The following is a 21,144-nucleotide window of genomic DNA, read 5'->3' as shown; positions in this document are numbered from 1 at the left end:
CTCTCGATTGGACTACTGTAATGCGCTCTACGTGGGGTTACCCTTGAAAACGACCCGGAAATTGCAACTTATACAGAATGCAGCGGCGTGCTTACTTACCAACAGCCGCCGCCGTGATCACATTACGCCGGTGTTATTTGATCTACACTGGCTGCCGGTTGTTTTCCGGGCCCGATTCAAGGTGTTGGTATTAGCCTTTAAAACCCTGTACGGTTTCGGCCCAGTTTACCTGAAAGAGCGCCTCCACCGCCACCAATTATGCCGCCCGACCAGATCAGCCACGCAAGGCCTTCTCTCAATCCCACCAACCAAAACAGCTAGGTTGGTGGGTACTAGGGAGAGGGCTTTTTCTGTGGTGGCCCCCACTCTCTGGAACTCCCTCCCGTTTGATCTCCGACATGCCCCTTCCCTGGATGTATTCCGCAAGGCCCTGAAGACGTGGCTATTTCAACAGGCCTTTGAGATCTTTGGGATGGGTTAATCTCCATGATTTTGTCATCTATTATATCCTGTATATGTAAATGTTTTTATAAATGTACTGATGACTGTCCAGTATTTTAATTATTGAGATTAATGTGACTGCATTTGATACTATTGTATTTTATCCCATTTTAATGTACGTCGCCTAGAGTGGCTATCTGCCAGATAGGCGACACACAAATTAATTATTATTATTATTATTATTACTAGGGAGGTGGTGGGCTCTCCAACACTAGATGCATTCAAGAGGCAGCTGGACAGCTACTTGTCAGGTATGCTTTAACTTGGATTCTATATTGAGCAGGGGGTTGGACTTGATGGTCTTATAGGCCCCTTCCAACTCTACTATTCTATGGTTCTATGATATATTAAAGTATTTATTTACAACTGCAACAACTGACAGGGTTGCAAAGTCATCTGGATCTACCAGGTTCTAGATTCCATCACTGACCAACGCTTTTAACAGAATACTTTGCCTGGGGTAAGAACAAACAAGGCGAAAGCGTGGTGTTTTATTCTGAAGCCAAGCTATATTGACTCTATGTTTACTATTGATGAATATATGTTAGATCCCAAAACATCTAAAACTTTTTCCCAATTGCTAAATCTATACACAGTATTGGCTATGCAGGCTATTTTGTTTACTAACAGTTTGATACATGAAACCAATTCAATTGTAGTGGTTCATACTTACCTTTGTAAAATCAATATTAAGTCCTGGAATGCTAGACAATCCACCATCAAGCATAGAGGACTGAGCTGGTATAACCCCAAAGGTCGGAAGACAGCAAAACCCTTCGCTTCCTTCAAACAGGAATTTCAGGTGGTCTGGATCTTTTGTTGACATTCCCACACCAAGAGCATACAAGATGGGCTGCAAATGAGTGTATTCATATGTAATTGAAGGTAGCTTCTGGCCAATACTCTGTGCCTGTGGGTATTGAAAACAGGAGCACACATCAATATTATTAATTGAAATATTTAATTACTATCAAAAGCTCAGAGTGACTAACAACTCACGTTTGGTGAATGAGATCCACCTCCAGGAGATTAGAGAAACCTGTTACAAAAGGGAACTTCTCACTCAGGTCATGAGTATTGTACAAACAATGAACACAGATGTGTGTAAACCATACATAGGGGACTTGAAAACCCTAAAGAAGATTTTGGACTATAATCCCATTCATCCCTGACCACTAGCCATTGTCCAATAATATCAGGGAGTGCCCATGTTCCCCATCTCTGATATCAACTTATAAACTACTAATTTGCTTTATAGTGTAGCTCCTTTTGTTAGCTTGCATGGAAGGCTGAAATATGAAAGGTATCCAACCATTAAAAAGGCAGCCAAAGCAGGAAGTCTTAACACCACTAATTGATACCAGAACTTGGGAAAGAGTGGAGGGTTTGTTCAAGTGGCATACATGTGAAAATATATTTAGTTCCTCCTTATTATATCATATGCAGACACATACTAAACCTGAATACCAGTCAAGAACCAGTAACTCACTCTTGACTGATCTTCAAGATCATGAAGGCGCACTGAGAAGAGCAAGTTAAATATTTTGTCCTGATTCTCAAATTACTTTTAAGGCAGCTGTTGTATGTCTACACTAATAATGCTACATTATCCTATAAGATAGTTACTGATATTGAAAAACATTTTTTGTAGAGAAAAATGTTAACGAGACAGCCTATTAGGTACAAATAACCATAGGGCAACATATATCTCGTTTCCTCAAATTATACTAAACTCTTAAATATAAATACACATATTTAAAGTGAAATATGAAGTTATGATGCTAGATTTTGTGTTGCATTAGAAGCCTGCAATACCAAACGAAATAGAGGAATCATTTTATTTTTTAACTTGCTTTGTCTTACAGGCCAATGCCTAGAGAAATTACAACTAGAAAAACTGAAGGACCCAAGTGTCCCAAGTTTTTAGAAAACACACAGTAGATTCTCTAGTCTAATCTGTTCTCCTAAATGTTATTTTACACAACTGTATACAACAGAACAGTAGGAGAAAAGCACTCATTTCCCCCTTTCTTCTAGCTCACATTTTAAAATTGACCTTTCAAGACTACACTCCATCTTCCGATTCATGTGTCACAGTAGTTTTTCACTGGCTTCAGGCGACTGAATGTCTTCAAGCAGAGTACCTTGCAGAAGCATTTTTTACTTACGGGTTCAAAGCCTGTAGAGGATCTTGATGCACTATAGCTTGTGGGATTTGGGGAGACATCCTGAGATTCTATTCGACTTAGCACATCATTCAACATGCTGACTGATTCTGGAAATAGAGAGGAAAAATGGTTTTGAAACAATTACAAAGGAAATAGTCTTTACACAGCTCCATTTGGAGCAAAAATATAGCCATCACAAACTGCTAACATGGCATTTCAACCTCACTTGTGAAGAAGTCTCTTAATTTGAAGTTAACACAATGCCTTATTAGCATGCCTGTGTTTTGCATTGTAGTTGTTAATATGAACTCTTATCTGTTGAAGGGGTTGCCATTACAGCATCTTGTACCTCCAATGCCCCCCACTAAGGGTCTCAGTAAATATTCCCTCAAAAATATACAATGCATAAAAGACTATTTGCTCTTCTGCTTAGTTCCTGTTTGCAATGAATTGACCTATTCAATACTGAACACACATACCCTTTAAACATGCCAGCATTTCATTGGATGTCAAGATTGGACACCAACCCAACTTCAGTTCTCAACAGAGGAGAGGTGTAAAGACACGAATCCCAACATGAATCCACCCATACACTACGCTCAACATCAAAGGTCCTCCTCCGGGTGCCTACTCCAAGGGAAGCTCAGAGGATGGCAACAAGGGACAGGGCCTCCTCAGTGGTGGCCCCCAAATTATGGAATTATCTCCCTGACGAGGTGTGCCTGGCACCACCACTGTTATCTTTTCGGCACTAGGTCAAGACTTTCCTCTTCTCCCAGGCATTTTTTAACAGCGTTTGAATAGCATTTTTTTTTACTTGCCTATCGGTTTTTATGGGTTTTAATTTGATATGGTTTAAATTTATAAACTTGTTTTTAATGTTTTTAATTGTTGTAAACTGCCCAGAGAGCTTCAGCTATGAGGGAGTATATACATGCCGTAAATAAAATAATTAAATAAAATAAAAAACTGCAGTGGTGGCAGATAGAGAAGCCTTTTTCCCCACTGATGGGCAACACACTAGCCCCATTTTATGGTCCCGTCTCTTTTTCTGCTCTTGTAGATGTGGCAATTACTTTGTGTTATTCCACACACCCCACCACTGCCATTTTCAAATGTGCCCACTGGCCCAAAACGTTTGGTGATTCCTTTGTTATGAGATTATATACAGTAGCTTTGACAAATTGTGGAAATGTTTCCAGACTGCGGACGATTAAGAAGCTGTCCATAATAATCATACATGGCAGTGTTTCTCAAACTGTTTGAGGTTCTGCAAAGCAGTACAAGGGGTTTCACGAACCTAAAAGTTTCAGTGGTGAACAAACATGCACAATGTGCATTTTCCATTGAGCTGCAGCCATGGGTATTAAATGCATGGCTAATTAAATTAAATTAAAGCAGTTGTCCTGAGAATGCCTTCCCCTTCTTTCCTTCCCTTGCTGAGCTTTTCAACGGTTAAATTTCAGTAGCAGCCAGAAGTGCATGCAGTATGCCTCGTTTACCTGGCTTCCCAATGCCAGATTAGCCAATGCCAACATTGCTGCTGGTTTCTGGAGCTTGGCAGGGCCAGAGCAGTGGAGCCTATCCCTCTCGGTAACCAGCAGCAACATGTGGTGTTGGGAAGCCAGCTAAGGAGTGCCACTCTGCCTATGCCACCCAGTTTCTGGGTTAAATGTGCTGCTCAAGCACTTGTCATGGGAATCCCTCATCCCCTTCTCAGCATCTTCCATTGAGCTGCAGACTTTAATGCTGACCCAGTGATAAGAGCTGAAACCTTAAGGATGACAAACAAAACAAAGTCCATCAAAGAGATGGACATCAAAGTTCTTCAGAGTCTCAAACTTGCTGCTTTTTAAAAAGTTGGCAGTCTGGCTGGCTCTCCATTGGTTGCTCTCCCAATAATCAACTCCCGCCCTTCCCAAAAAAATTACTGCAAAGGTTCCACTGAAGTTTTGTGTAAAATGAAGGGTTCTAACAATGCAAACAAATTGAGAACCACTGATATGGGGGATAGATTAAGTTCACTGTAAACATAAATTGCACATGCCTGTTATATTCTACACTCAGAATATATGTATTCTATTATGCATCTTAAACCATCACTGGAGACATCTCTGAGATTCAATAGCTTGGTACACCAGTGAGCTAAGGGCAATGAAATAGGCTGGATGACGGCTAGAGCTTAAGTGGCAAAAGACGTGTTGTGAGGCTAATCGGGCACTAGTAAAACATCATAACCATGCCTACTGTGTGGCAGTGAGGGTGGTGAAGAAGGCCCAATTCTCTGCCACCATCGCATCCTGAAGTAGCCATCCAGTGCAGCTTTCCCATATTGTCAGGGATCTGTTGATATCAACTCCAGGAAATTGAGTTTTAGACCCTTTGGAGGCCCACTGTGAATTGTTTGCAAGGCACTGTGAGAGTAAAGTTGCTTGCCTTTGTAGCAACCTTGATACGCCATGCATATCTAATGTGGTCCCCAATGAGATGTCCAGTGCAATTTCTTGGGATTGGTTCCAGTTGATGCAGCCTGATGATGTGGATGAGGTGCTTGCGACAATGAGGCCAGCAACGTGTCCTCTTGACCCATGCCCTTCTTGGCTTAATAAAGCTTGCTGAGGGGGGTTGACCAAGTGAATCCAGCGTGTGGTCAACACATCATTGTGGGAGGGAGTGGTTCCAGCCACCCTGAAAGATGTGGTGATCCAACCACTCCTGAAAAAGCCCACCCTGGACCCATTGGTTTGCGACAACTACTGCCCGGTTACAAATACCCCCTTCTTAGGGAAGTTGATTGAGAGGGTTGAGGAGCAGCAATTGCAAGTACTCTTGGATGAAACAGATTATCTTGACCCATTCCAGTCTGGGTTCAGGCTTGGTTATGGGACTGAATCAGCCTTGGTTGCCCTGATGGGTGACCTTTATCGGGAGAAGGACTGGGGAGTGCGACCCTGTTATTCTTACTTGATCTCTCAGAGGCTTTTGATAACTTTGACCATGGTATCCTTCTGGGCCGACTTGGTGAGATGGGTATTGGAGGCACTGTTTTACAGTGGTTCCGATCCTATCTCCAGGGTTGTTTTCAGAGAACAGCATTGGGTGATTGTCTTTCGGCCCCCTGGCAGTTGTGCTGTGGGGTGCCGCAGGGTACCATCTTGTCCTCCATGCTGTTTAATATCTATGTGAAGCTATTGGGAGCAGTCATCAGGAGAGTGGGGCGAGGTGTCAGCAATACGCTGACAATATCCAGCTCTGTTTCTCTGTAACATCTGAATAAGGAGAGGCTGTGCAAGCCCTGAACTGTTGTCTGGACTCGGTGGTGGGCTGGATGAGGGCCGATAAACTGACTCTGAATCCTAACAAGATGGAGACGCTGTGGGTTGATGGTTCCCGAGTTCGGATAATGCTTTGGATGGGGTAGTACTCACTCTGAAAGAGCAGGTCCGTAGTATGGGGGTGCTCCTGGATCCATCTTTCTTGCAAGAGGCCCAGGTGACCTCAGTGGCTAGGAGTGCCTTTTACCAGCTTCGGCTGGTAAGACAGCTGCGGCCGTTTCTGGACAGAGATAGCCTGACCACTGTTGTCCACGCACTGGTAACCTCCAGGCTGGATTAATGTAATGTGCTCTATGTGGGACTGCCCTTGAGGTTGATCTAAAGCTGCAGCTGGTGCAAAATGCAGCAGTGACACTGCTAACTGGGGCAGGGTATTGCCAACATGTCACCCCACTGCTGAATGAATTGCACTGGCTATCTGTTAGCTACTGGGCTAAGTTTAAAGTGCTGGTTTTGGTCTACACAGCTTGGGACCAGGATAGCTGAAAGATGGTCTTACCTCTTATATACCCAGTCAATCTCTGCACTCTGCAGGTGAGGGTCTCTTGCAGATACCATTTTATCAGGAGGTCCATTCCACAATGCATAGGAAGCAGACCTTTAATGTTGTGGTACCTACCCTTTGAAATTCCCTCCTCTTAAATATTAGACAGGTACTATCTCTGTTATCTTTTCGGCACTTATTAAGGAACTGACCTTCCTTTCAACAAGCCTTTTACGTAGAGACTTTATCCTAGTTTGCGTCTGCGTTGGAATTGCTTTTTAATGCGTTTTTAAAGATTTTTTTTAAAGTTCTTAAAGATTTTGTTTTAGTATGTTTTTAAGGATGTTTTGTTTTAATATGTTTTAAAGTCTGTTTTTATGATGTTTTAGAGTTGTTGCGGTGCTTTTGTTTGCTGCCCTGGACTCCTACTGGGAGGAAGGACAGGATACACACACACACACACACAAATAAATAAATAAAGATGAACACTGCAGAAAATCAAAAGTTAAAATTATACACAAAGGATTACAAGATTACTTTTTAAACAGATGGGCCTTTTATTTTAAAACCAGAAAAGTCTTTCTTCTTAGAGCTATTCATTTTAGTAGAAATGCAGCAATTGTGAAAGCTAAAATTAAAATCAGAAATATTCAGTGTTAAGTTAGTAGTGGAGAGGTGGAATAAAATGTACTTTGGTAGATTAAAAATACTTCCTGGTCAGATTAGCATTACAACGTTTCTGAACCCATCTTCCAATGATGGTATATTTTTATTCTTCCAGTATTTTACCTAAGGTTTTTTTTGCTGTGATTAGTATCTCTATTAACTTGTATTCTTTTTTCACGCATAACTTATGAGTACAGGAATCTGCTTTGCACCGGAAGTGAGACCACTGGCTCGTCTAGTATTGTCTCCATTAACTGGCAGTGACTCACCAGGTTTTCAGAGAGGAGTCTTTCCCAGCCCTACCTGGAAATGTCAAGGACTTATCCTTGGACCGTCTGGATGCAAAGTGTGTGCTCTATCATTAAGCTATGGCTCCTAGTATTATTCAAAAGCGTAGCTTCTGGTATAAATAGTGATTTGTCACCCATTCTATTTCTTTAGGCCCACTGATTGCCTGGTAGGCAATTTTGTTCTCTGATTCTTGTGAGTATTTTCTACTATATATGAATTTTCACAAGGAATACAAATAAGAAAAAATAATAAAAGGACTGCTATAGCACTGAGAATTGACCTTCTGCTGTCTGGCATAGGAAACAACAGTCCCACCTCCAGCATTAGATTTACAATTGTATTTTAGTAATTGAAAAAGCTGAGTCATTCGTGTTATGCAAGGTCAAACTTTCAGTCTCTAACGAAGATTTGAAGGAAATTGGATTACATGAATTGCCTGAAATTTAAGTGCCTTGTGGTGGTTATCAGCTTGGACTTTAAAAGTAAAAACAACCAAACCCCACACACTGTGTTGGAAAAGTTGCAATGAGCAAACTTGGTGGATAAGGAAAGAGCACAGCATCAGCATCATAAAAAGTATTTATTAAATTGCTTTTCTTCCCAAAAGGAGATATACAATAGAATTTAGTATGTGGCACAACTCAGGTAGAATCACCATATGCGCTATGATGGCTACAGTACTGAGCTTGCCTTGGGAAATTCAGGTTCAAATCTCAACGAGTGTTCTCTCTTAACCTCCCTCACAGAATAGTTATGAGGCTAAACCATGACAATGAAGGACAAGATTACAAAGGACAGAATTAAGTATACTGCCTTCCATGTAGTGATTCTGCTTTTCTACTTTTACATGTAAGTTTTCTGCAGTTTTTAATACAGTTTACAACACTGAGCCTCTTTGGCCATGTGATGTATATTTCTGTAAGTTATGTCAAAGGCCTGACCCCTTCGTGATTCAGCAGACTGAGCATTAATCCAGAGACTAAAGCAAGGGCGCACATGCAAGTCTCACCCCCAACGTCCCCAGGCATGGCAGGTGTTCTTTACATCTTCCCACAATTAGCGGAAAGGTCTGAAGGGTGCTTTAAGCATGTTCATGCTTAGAACTCTCCCTACAGTAGGAAACCCCAATAAACCAGGATTCTGACTCACAGGGAGGTTTCCAAATGTGCTCAATCAAAGATGCTTAAAAATCTCTCTTCAGACCTTCATGCTAATTGTGCAAAGATCTGAAGAGCAAAGCATGTGGGGGACACTGGGGGCGGAGCTTGGAGGTGTGCCCCTATCTCTGTCCCCAGTTTAACCCTTCACATGTTAAGGTAAATGCCTGAATACACCTATAGCAGCTTGTCAGAAGCTATACAGTGAATTTCAGAGCCAAGAAGAGATTTTTAAACCTTAATTTCTCATGCAGAAGCCAGCATACCATTCTGGCACCCAAGATGCTGCTACAATAAATTTGTGAGGTCTTTAAGACATCACAGGGCTCTTTTTACTGGCCTCCAAATGAGCTTCAATCTGAATGGTGGGTGTCAAGTATAAATTAATTGAGCATTAATGATTAGTTTCTTTAATAGTGTTTGGGGGCAAAGATGCTACAACTCCAGCAAGGATACATAGAAAGCCTCTCATTTTGTCCTCCTACTAAGGCTTAAGTCCAATTAAGAGTACAATCATTATAGAGGTAGAAATCACTTTTGAAAATGATACTGTTCAAATTTCAGTGCTTTTTAATCTGGGGTAAATGAAAATCAGGCCACACATTCAGCATCTAAATAGCCATACACCATTATAAGCCACACTTTATGGTTCTAATTCTATCCTATTCTTGCAAATGATAGGTAAATGCTAACTGGTATTTTTGCATAATTATATATGATGGTTTAGTATATAATAGCTTTTCACAGCATTAAATTACTTACATTAATGCTGGTAATAGTTTTTAATGAAATCTTCTGGGACAGCTTGAACTTGCAGATATAAAGTAACATAGCTCTCATTTTTAATGTGACTACTCTAATTAGTTTTCCTTACTTAACAGTTCAGTGCCTTGAGGCACTAAGGAGAGGGGCTTTCTTACCAAGAGCAACCTTCTAATGTTGTTCTACCAAAAAATTAAAAGAATTAGGATGGCAGAGATTTGCAGCATTTTTCTTTTGCTAATTCTCCCAGATGAGAGATTAATCAAATACATACTCCCATCTAAACCACAGCTACGTTGCAGAAAAAACACAGGTGAATTCTTGAGCTAGCATAAAAGGTAACACCACACTAGATCCAGCAGGATCCAGATTCTTCTTGGTATGTTAACTTTCGACAAGCAAAACATAAGAGTACATGTAGTGGTTTTGTCTATGAGCTCGTCAGGAGTTTATTCTATCAGAATATTCAGTGTATATTTACCATTATATGTAAAAGCAATTGAGGAAAGGTTGCAGCATTTGGGGCTTTTTAGTTTAGAGAAAAGGCGGGTCAGAGGAGACATGATAGAAGTGTATAAAATTATGCATGGCATTGAGAAAGTGGATAGAGAAAAGTTCTTCTCCCTCTCTCATAATACTAGAACTCGTGGACATTCAAAGAAGCTGAATGTTGGAAGATTCAGGACAGACAAAAGGAAGTACTTCTTTACTCAGCGCATAGTTAAACTATGGAATTTGCTCCCACAAGATGCAGTAATGGCCACCAGCTTGGATGGCTTTAAAAGAAGATTAGACAAATTCATGAAGGACAGGGCTATCAATGGCTACTAGCCGTGATGGCTGTGCTCTGCCACCCTAGTCAGAGGCAGCATGCTCTGAAAAGCAGTTGCCGGAAGCCTCAGGAGGGGAGAGTGTTCTTGCACTCGGGTCCTGCTTGCGGGCTTCCCCCAGGCACCTGGTTGGCCACTGTGAGAACAGGATGCTGGACTAGATGGGCCACTGGCCCGATCCAGCAGGCTCTTCTTATGTTCTTAATTGGCAACTAAGCCCACATGTGAAATGGTAACATTATGGCCAGTTCCCACATCTGGGGACCAGCCTGGCTTTGCAGGGATGGAGAAGGGCTTAGCCTGCTTTCTCCTGGTTTCAGAAAACAGTGCTTGGTAAAAGATCTGATGCTGTATTAGGGGATCATATACTTCACCATGCCTATGGGGGGGGCAGAGAGGAGACAGCAATAGGGAAGCTGCACCCTCCTCCCCTTCCCCTTCCATCGGGCTCCTCTTCCCTCAACCTTCAGTAGTTGGCATCTATGTGCTCACATCAACTGTAAAGACTATCCCAGGGGCATGAAGCATACAGTATATATACGCTATTTTGAGAGGAGCTTGGGTGTGTGGCTGGAACTCCACTTTTTTTTTTAACTCTTTACCATTAGGAGATAATTTTTCCGCCAATTCCCAGCACACTGTCTATAATTAGGCATTTAATAATGCCCAAGGTTAAACCCTAAAACCTAAACTTTCTTGAAACTGATCAACTAGAAGATCACTCCAGATCATATAATCAAGAATTCCCTTCACTAGAAAAGGGCATGAACAAAGGGTAGAATTCCTGATTCTGACAAACTCAAAGGCCCAACAAGTCTTCTCCAGCTATGACTTAGCATTCTACAATTTTTATATAAGGGGGAGGGGGGAAAATCCCCTCTAGATGTTTCACTTGTCTGCTATTGCTTTCAGTTCCTTAAATCAGGAGTATATGCTCTGAAATGGAGAAGAGTCTGCTTATGATGTTAAAATACTAAGTATTACATCTTCAGATTGATATGTCTGATTATTTTATCCCCACCAATTTGTTCAGCACAGGTGTAACTGAGCAGCTAAGAATCTCACTACTAGACTATTCCTCTTCATGAGAATACAAACTCAACAGTCAAATTTCTAGATGGCTCTTCAACCAAGCTAGCAAACACCTGGGAAAGAGTTAAATATCTTTCCTTCATACACATTATGATAAAACCTGACAGTACGAAAAGTGCTACATGAATAATGTAATATGTGCAGCTGTCATTTTTTTTTAAGAATAAAATACAATAAGGATATTATTTCTTCTTCAGTGAAAGGAAGATCACAGTATGATTTCAGAAAGCATTATGAATTTTAAGTTGCCCATACCCTGGATGGTCTGAGGTTTGTTGGCATCACTGAAGTCGCAGATCTTTGCCCATTTATTCTGCACATCTTCTGGTGTCATTGGTTGGTTCTTCTGTCTGACAATGGCTCCCAGGGATCGTTCCCAGCGTACTAAGCAAGCAGCGATAAAAGGAGATATTAATCAACAACTGAAAATGATGTCTAGTCAGAAACAGCAGGGATTAATAGTTTCTTTTAAAAATAGTGTATTTTCCTATCAAAACCAAACATCTAGATTATCCCTCCCTGCCAACAACAAGAATGGAACATGCCATTTGGATATTTTAGAACCCAATGTATAGCAGAAATTCTAGCTTAATCCTTTAAGTAAGACAATGTTACTGAACTTGAGGCTTCTTGCCATATGTTTATCTGGGTTCATAGCCTGCACTATTCTAAATGCTAAAAGGATAAGTGTAAAAGTGCCATTTTCCGTTTTGAATAAAATAAAACAAAACCACACAACCCTCTATTCAGTTACCAAAAGGCAAGCTCACATAGATCAAAATTCCCCTAAGACACTAGGATGCTAAGACAGAGTCTCTGAGGAGATGTTTCATGGATGTGGCATGTACTGCAAACTGAACCACTATATGCCACTGCAATATAAACATGGCACTCAGTCCAAATTTACTTCAAAAAATGTGGTACTGCTAAGGCAGTTTAAACATAGCTAATGAAATAAACCAATTCCTGTAAGTCAGTAGAATTATCATAAATATCCACTACTCTTAATAGAAAACAAATTGTATTTTCTATATTCTATTCTATTATGAGATTAATATTACATTTTGTATTAAATTCAGATTCATTCCTAACCATTAGACCAGATGCGTAAAAGGACTTACATTTTCCAATCCATCCAGCTCCGACCTGTGATATAAAATTTTAAAAGTCAACATAACCTCAAAAGCAATTGATAACTGAAAAGAATTGTATTTCTAGCTACACTGGAGAGAACAGTATATCTTTCACTTCAATAGGAATGACAATAATAGGCCAATTCAAATTATAGTATCTTGACTTAATAAGCAGATATATGAATGAGCCTTTTGCCCACCCATGCAACGTCTTCAGTTCTCCTTTCCCAGCTATCACACCAAGGATCCTCTAATTAACCATCCTTTCCCACTTTGTCTGAAACTATGGTTACCCACTTTACAACACGTTGTAATATTAAACCAGCTTCAAACCATGGTTTACTTCTTGGCTTGACCCAAAGAGGGAATCACAACTTCCCAGCTCAGTCAAAGTGGAAAACTATGGTTAATCAGAGGCTTGTTGGTTTGTTTGTTGTGAAGGGAAGAGCTAGGCTGCTGAATGGTTAGGCAAAGGATTTGTTCATTATCTGTTTATTAAGTTATGATAATCAGAATGTGGCCAATTCATCAAACCTTTTCAGCTCCATGGGCTAGATCCTTATCAGGATAGGCCTCGCAGGCCAAATTTGACAGATAGACAGGGCAGCCTACCTGTCAGTCATCTGACTACACAAATGATGTCAGGGTTTTCTGCCCTTTAAAGTCCCAAAGTCAGGACTTCAAAGCATGTAGCAGACAGCAAGATGCTGCTTAAAGCAAGGAAAAAGCTTGCTTGTGCACCTGAACCAAGCAGGATAGCCTTCCCTTTGCATCAGCCTATCTGGGGGGAGGGTGATCCTGCTTATCACTGAGTTCCTGCTTTGTGCAGTACTTCAAAAGCTGCTCACAACCAGCTGGGAAAGCCTGGTGGACCATAATTGGAACTGGCTGGAGGTTCCTCACCTCTGCTCTATATACTCTTTATGTTTGCATTTTATTTCTTGCACACACTGTATCTTTAACCATAGCACATTATTTTCTCATCATCAAAAAAGCAGTTAAGTGGGTGGACAAACCCAATATTGGGTTGTGTACATTCAGGTATCACTTACTGCTGATTTGCTTTTTCACCCTAATTCACACATGAATGTACATCATTTGAAATATCATTTCTCAAAGATTCACAACTGACAATGTGAACAAGTAATCGCCAGGAAGGGGCAAACATCAAGGTATTACCTCAAAGAGTCCACTATTCTCTTGACAACTTTCATGGCAAAGCCAAAGAACCAGAGGAGCCACATATTCTGGCTTGAAAGCATCCAGCATATCTAGGTTAGATGAAATTTAAAATAGTGTAAGTTTACACATTACATGCTCTAGAATAGTCATTGTATTACATGTTCTAGAACAGACATGGGGCTGATGAGAATTGGAGTCCTACAACATCTGGAGGGCAACAGGTTCTCAATCTCAAGTACCAATTTTAAGTGATACATGCAAGTTCCAAGTTGTTTAGGACTTTAAATATCACAATAAAAACCTTGAACTTGGTTCAACAGCAAAGAGGCAGCCAGCGCAGTTCTTTCAACACTGGTGTAGTATGTGTAAAGCTGGGTATCCTGCTACGCACCCTAACAGCTGCATTTGCACTAAATGAAACTTTCAGTCTAGATGCAAGGGTAACCCTGCATACAACACATTGCAGTCCATTCATGAGGTTACCAATGTGTGGACTACCATGGCAAGGCTATCCCAGTCCAGAAATGGTTGTAGCTGGTGCATGAACCGAAGTTGGTAATGGGTACTCCTACCCACTGAGGTCACCTGGGCCTCTAGTGACAGCAATGGCTCTGAGAACACCCTGAAACTTAGCATTCCCTCTGAAGAAGCAGGTGCAAATACATAACCCCAATTTCCAGATTTCGGAACCACCCATCCGTAGAATCTCTGTCTTGTCAGGATTCATTCTCCGATCCCTCTCCATCAGGGCAACCAAGCTAGATTCTGTCCCAAAGCCAGGCCTAAACTCATACTGGAATGGGTCTGAATAATTCAGTTTAATCCAACTGCAGCAGTTTTAAAAGTAGGTCACAGAACAGAAGATTGGGAGCTATGGGATTGCACTCTCCTCCCCTCCTCTAGCTCCAGCTTCTTTTGCCAGCTTTAACCCTACAGCCTCTTCTCAAAAGAAATCACTGGAATTATCTGTATAGAGAGAAGGGAAGATATGCAATCAGAACCATCAACACTGTTAATGGGAGGTCCATGGCTCTGGTCCGTGGCCATGTGTGAAGACTAGCTCGAGAACAGCTGTTTCTGTGCTATTGTTACTGTGGCACCAGCCATCCAACTGCCAGCTCTTGCAATAGTCTACCCCTGGAAGCATTCCAAATGAACAATCCAAAGTATTCCACTACACGCATAATTATTTATATGGAGTAGAAAAGGCTAAATGCAAGTTAGGTTTTTAACTTGTTAAGCAGACATAAATAGGCTTCAGGAGACATCCGATACACATTCTAAAATGTCAGGAATTTTTTTTTTGAAAGCAGTAAATGCAAAAAAACCCCATCATTCCCTAATACTAGTGTCTGAAGAGAAAGCAAAATAATCTATTTTCTAATCCTTTGGGTTTTTAAAGACTTATTTCTGAAAATTTTATGCAGGTGGTTTTGGAGAAAATATAATAATACTTCATACTCAGATATGACATGGAAAAAATAGTAACAAAAACTCCTTATTAAATAAGAACCAAATAAGAAAACATATTAAAATTTACAAAATCAGTGTTAAATGTGTAAATGTTGCAAGCTATGGTACAAGAATTAAGCATTGGCCCATTTCAGATAATACATGAAGCCAGAGGTAGCCAACATTGTGTCTTCAAGATACTGTACAGTACATTTCCCATCATCCCTGACCTTTGACCATGCTGGCTGGGGCTGACGGGAAATAAAGTCCAAAACATCTAGAGCAGCCTTTCCCAACTGGTGTGCCTCCAGATGTTGTTGGACCACAACTCCCATCAGCCTCAGCCATTGGCAATGCTGGCTGAGGCTAATGGGAGTTGTGGTCCAACAACATCTAGAGGACACTGGTTGGGAAAGGCTGATCTAGAGAGTACAATATCTGCTACCCTGTGCTAAACTATTGTTTATCCACAAAAAAACAAGATGGAGCTTGCTTACTCCTTTTCCTCTCTTATTCTAGTGCAGCTGCAAGGAGGAGATTGGAAGCATTCACTTCCTGGTTTAAATAAACTGCAATTGGTTGCTCTGTCTAAATCTGGAACTATGGTTATTTAAAAAATGGTTTATTTAAACAAGTCAGGATCAGAAACCATGGTTTGATCTCACCTTGCTACATTAAATTGAAAATCCTAGTTCAGATGTAATGACAAACCCAAGTTAAACAGGGTGCTTCCAATCACCATGCCAGAGGAGAGAAGGGCATGCGAGCCCGAGTCTTGACTAGACTTCTTCACATGGTGCTAAACTATGGTTTAGCATTACATTGGAAATGAGATTAAGTAACAAAAGTCAACCACAACATTGGTTAAAGGCTGTTATCACAAATTAGTAATACATCTTTTTGATGTGATGATGTCCTAGCACATGTACAAAATGTAAAAACACTTCAAATTAGGTCCGCCTATACTAACTTTAATCTAGCATGCAGTTTCCTCTTTCTACTCCTTGTGAGGCAAAATTAACTGCCCAAAGAAAACATCATTCTGAGCAAACACATTTAATAACTATAGGTCAGTAGCAAATGTTCCATTCCTGGGCAAAGTCCTTGAACAAGTGGTGGCAGGCCAGCTCCAGACACTCTTGGATGAGACCGATTTTCTGGATCCATTTCAGTTGGGTTTCAGGCCTGGTTTTGGCATGGAAACAGCCTTGGTTGCCCTGTATGATGATCTTTGTCAGGAGAGAGACAGGGGGAGTGTGACTCTGCTGATTCTCCTTGATCTCAGCGGCTTTTGATACCATCAACCATGGTATCCTTCTGGAAAGACTGGCTGAGTTGGAAGTGGGAGGGACTGCATGGCGGTGGTTCCGCTCCTACTTGGCGGGTCGGCTCCAGAAGGTGGTACTTGGGCAACATTGCTCAGCACCCTGGACTCTCCAGTATGGGGTTCCGCAGGGGTCAGTTCTGTCCCCCATGCTGTTCAAAATCTACATGAAACTGTTGAGTGCGGTCATCCGGAGCTTTGGAGTGCGTTGCCATAACTATGCTGATGACATGCAGCTCTATTTCTCCTTTTCATCTTCTTCAGGTGAGGCTGGCAATGTGCTGAACCAGTGTCTGGCTGCAACAATGGACTGGATGAGGGCTAATAAACTGAGGCTCAATCCAGACAAGACTGAGATGATGCTAGTGGGTAGTTCTTCTGACCGGATGGAGGATGTCCAACCTGTCCTGGATGGGGTTGCACTCCCCCTGAAGGAGCAGGTTCGTACCTTGGGGGTTCTCCTAGAACCATCTCTGTCACTTGAGGCTCAGGTAGCCTCGGTGGCACGGAGTGCCTTCTACCAACTTTGGTTGGTGGCCCAGCTACGCCCCTACCTGGACAGGGATAACCTGGCTTCAGTTGTCCACATTCTGGTAACCTCCAAGTTAGATTACTGCAATGTGCTCTATGTGGGGCTGCCTTTGAAGATGGTTCGGAAGCTGCAGCGTGTGCAAAATGCAGTGGCCAGATTGGTAACAGGGACCAGACGGTTCAAACGTATAAAATCGATTCTGGCTTGCTTGCATTGGCTGTCTGTATGTTTCCGAGCTTGATTCAAGGTGCTGGTTTTAACCTATAAAGCCTTACACAGCTTAGGACCACAATACCTGATGGAATGCGTATCCCAACATGAACCCACCCGTATACTACGCTCAACATCAAAGGCCCTCCTCCGGGTGCCTACTCCACGGGAAGCTGGTAGTCTGACAACAAGGGAGAGGGCCTTCTCAGTGGTGGCCCCCAAATTATGGAATGATCTCTCTGACGAGGTGCGCCTGGCACCAACACTGTTATCTTTTCAGTGCCAGGTGAAGACTTTCCTCTTCTCCCAGGCATTTTAGCATGTGTTTTTAAATTGCTTTTTAAAAATGTGTTTTTAAATTTGTATATTTGTTTTTAATGTTTTTAACTGTTGTAAGCCACCCAGAGAGCTTTGGCTATGGGGTGGTATACAAATGCAATAAATAAATAATGTGGTCCAATGTGCACAGACTAAATTCTTACTTTGGAAGAATGCATGCTGAAGACTGAAATTTTGGTTAAATAGCTCAGTAATGTAGTGCTCATATAAAACACGCTTCCTCTTATAGGCTTGCATTAGAAGTCACCCATGTGGCATTAAGTCAAGAACAAACTCTTTGGCATCCACTTTTTATAAAACATGCACAGTGCATTTCTGCCCTGACACTGAGCACTTAAGAGGTTGATGTCTACTCCGGATATGCTCAAGTAAATGTCAACTCTAAGCTTAATCAGAAATGAAATAGGAGTCTGTGGAAGACATTAAAAAGAATATCTGTATGTATGGAACAAGATGACAAAGTAACTCCAAAACGCATATATTGAGGAATAGTGGGGAAAGGGAACTGGAACCCACGATATCTCATATTTCTTCTTAACATAAGAACAACAGCCATAAACATGCGGAAATCCATATGCAATTAAAAATACAAATGTAGTCCGCAACATTTCAGGAGGAGGAATCTCTCTCACATACTAACATTAGTATGTCCTAAACAGCCTTTTCTCCCCATTTAAAAGCAATTAACTCTACTTGTGTCAAATGTAAAAAAGGTTTTAACTGCTGTCTTCTAAAAGACCCTGCAACTATTAAATAGGCTGAGATGGTTCATAAAAAGCACTGCATGCTGCATTGGTGAATGTGCTTCCAAGAAGAGTGATAAAACAGTGAAACAAACACACATGCAAAGGGTAAATAAATTAAACTCTTTCCATTTTGAAAAATAGAAACACAAGATTTGGCTGAATCACTCAGTTAAGAATTGGGCTCCAAATTCTTAATGCATTTTGAAAAGTTATCTAGCTTATCTTTTGCATACAGAATGATCCACTTTATGTGTAATCAGAGTGTTCAAATGATAACACATCAAAGGCCAAAAACATAACTGTTTGCATGCATCTCTGAAACACCTGAAGAACATTTTAAAGATGCTCACAGAATTAAAATGAGCTTCACACACAAGCGAATATATTCCAATACCACAAGGTGAAACAAAGGGAAGTGATGGAACAGAAGGCCCTTTGAAAACTGCAAAATCAACAGCACTGATCGTTTTGTACAGAAGCAGTCAGATCCATCACTCCCAGGCAAGAGGTGGTCAAGAGAAATATATCCAGGAATGGACAGGCAATTTCTCAGGCCTCTCATCGAGCCTGGGCTCAACTTATCTCCAGCATTCTCTGTGAAACTAGTATTCAGTAGTTATTCAGGGTTTTTTCTTTTAAATATACATATATACCTGTAATATACATATATTCTCTAAAAGTCTGATCCACAACTTAAATTGAGTGAGCTATAGAGATTAGTTCTCTTTGAAATCTATGAGAAGGTAGATCAGATCAGCTCATCTCCAAGTTCCTTGATGGACTAGACCAAAGGTTTATTTAGTCTAGAGCTCCATTTAGTCCCACACACTATATCTCCAACAATGGCCAGCCCAATGTCCTAGAAAAATCTATCGCTGAGTGACAGGGACAGCCATCCTGCTACTGCAATGTTTCTTGTAATCAAAAGTAAACTGATCCGTCTGGAGTTTTGATCTTTAAATAGCATAGCCAATAGTGAATGGTAGATCTATTCCCCATTATCTTTCCTGTTTCTTTTTTTTAATCTATACTTGCCAATGACTAGCAAAAGCAAGAAACTTTTTAATATTTAAAGTTCTCTTTTCTTCTTTCTTCAAGGTACCAGAGTGTAGAGTAGTGGTTAGAGTCTCAGATTAGGTCTTCGGAGATCAGGGTTCAAATCCTCACTCAGCCATGAGTACCATTTTGCCATCTTTGCAGTAATTTAATGCAAAGCACATTCAAAACAAAGAAAATTCAGAAGCAGAAAAATGGGCAGTTTCACAATACTAAATCTGCCAGTTTGTTAATAATATTTAAGTTGCTTACCCTGAGGCATGATTGTCTGTGTCAATCGGGATCCTGCAGTGGGAGCAATGGTGTTGCAATGGATGTTGTACTTCCTGCCTTCAACTGCAAGCGTGTTTGCAAGACCCAAAAGACCAAGTTTGGCAGCGCTGTAGTTTGCCTGACCAAAGTTGCCATATATCCCGGCAGCTGAGGAAGTCATAATTATTCTTGAAAACAAAAGGTAATGAACTCCTGTGTCAAAACTATCACAGCAGCAAAATCTCTGAAAGGCGGTAAGTAAAGTATGTCAGTTGAAGCAATGGAATCGGATCCCATTATGTGAAGGAACAGCTGGCTAACAGCACCAGCCTTTTCATATAGCAGCAAAGTGGTTTTCAGACTTACAGTATCTAGTAAGAGAGCAGCTAGGTTATTTAGCAAGGTCTGGAAGTGCCAGTAATTCACCAGCAAACTGGAGATACCTTATTCTCAATATCTTCTCCTATTCTATCTTAGGGTGGACTCCCACAAACTACCTGACAATCGGCAGAACTCTGGCGCTTTGCAGGCTGTGCCTTTATCCGCATGGTTTCATTTGAAATGATATGGGCAAAATGGACAGGGATGATGGAGTTATAGTTTAATAAAAACTGGAGAGCGCTACTTGGTTACCTCTGCCTTCAAGAGTTGTCCAAAGTGCAACTAGATAACACATATGAAGCACTTTGAACACTTGTAAATGCTAGACGAACATGAAGTATTATTCTTAGTATTATTAACAATTATTGTTGATAATTAACAACCATCTCATAATTGTTCTGGTTGTTGTGAATTGCCTTGGGGCTTGTTTTTCTTTTTGTAAAAAGAAATGTGACATTTTAATCTCCAAAAGAAAAAAAAATTAAGTAAGTAACATGGATTTTACAGAGAAAGAGATAATGTAACATAATCTAAGTTCAAAGACCAATCAAATCTATTTACCTTCCAAAGTTCTGGTTTTTCATATGGCTCCATGCAGCTCGGGTTACCAGAAAGGACCCCCTCAAATGAACTTTATGAATTATATCTAGAAAGAATCCAAGCAGTTGAATGTGTGCTTTTCTTGAAGAAGTAAAATAGTTTTAAAATACAATATGAATCAATTTTCTATAGAACAATGGCTTGGATGCTAAGTAGCCCTTCATTAATGGAAGGGTTCCTTCTTTTTGCAGAAGGAACTAAGATCCAGTGGAGGCTTCTGATGTATGGGGGCAGGATGGTATTATTTGCTGATCTCAAACTTGGGCCAGTCACTGCCTCTTAGCCTCAGAGGAAGGCAATAGTAAACCACCTCTGAATACCACTTACCACGAAAACCCTATTCAAGGGGCTTGCAGAGGAAAGGGGAGCTTCTGCTCCTGCTTCTGCTGGAGGATGCATCCCATTTGTGGAATTCTACTCCCTGGATGCTCCCACCAGTGGAATCATAGTTAGGATCTAAGCCACTAGTAGGAACCTTGGCCTGCCAGGCCTCTCCATGGGGCCCACAAGGTCATTTCTGCCAAGCCGCACACACTTGGCTGGCACCTGACATAACTTATGATGTCACTTGTGCGGGAGGTAAACACACAGCTCAGCTGAAAGGGGGTTTGTAAGCACCACTGATCAGCTGACTGGGAGCACCTGGAAACC

General features: G+C 41.1%; 1 protein-coding gene across 3 annotated transcripts in view; it reads right to left on the bottom strand.

Moving 5' to 3' along the window:
- Nucleotides 1–21,144, bottom strand: part of HSD17B4 (hydroxysteroid 17-beta dehydrogenase 4) — a 114,937-nt gene that overhangs the window by 69,544 nt on the left and 24,249 nt on the right. For all 3 annotated transcript variants that reach the window (XM_061624666.1, XM_061624675.1, XM_061624685.1), the window contains 7 exons: nucleotides 20,455–20,539; nucleotides 19,513–19,700; nucleotides 13,599–13,690; nucleotides 12,408–12,432; nucleotides 11,542–11,670; nucleotides 2,670–2,776; nucleotides 1,175–1,411 (listed from right to left, as the gene is read on the bottom strand). In XM_061624666.1, coding sequence (XP_061480650.1) covers nucleotides 1,175–1,411; nucleotides 2,670–2,776; nucleotides 11,542–11,670; nucleotides 12,408–12,432; nucleotides 13,599–13,690; nucleotides 19,513–19,700; nucleotides 20,455–20,539 — 863 coding nt within the window. The remainder of the gene's footprint in view (nucleotides 1–1,174; nucleotides 1,412–2,669; nucleotides 2,777–11,541; nucleotides 11,671–12,407; nucleotides 12,433–13,598; nucleotides 13,691–19,512; nucleotides 19,701–20,454; nucleotides 20,540–21,144) is intronic.

Source organism: Rhineura floridana, chromosome 1, assembly GCF_030035675.1.
Source record: "Rhineura floridana isolate rRhiFlo1 chromosome 1, rRhiFlo1.hap2, whole genome shotgun sequence".
Classification (NCBI taxonomy): Eukaryota; Metazoa; Chordata; class Lepidosauria; order Squamata; family Rhineuridae; genus Rhineura; species Rhineura floridana.
Note: the sequence above shows the minus strand (reverse complement) of the source record. Positions and strands in the feature narration are given on the sequence as shown.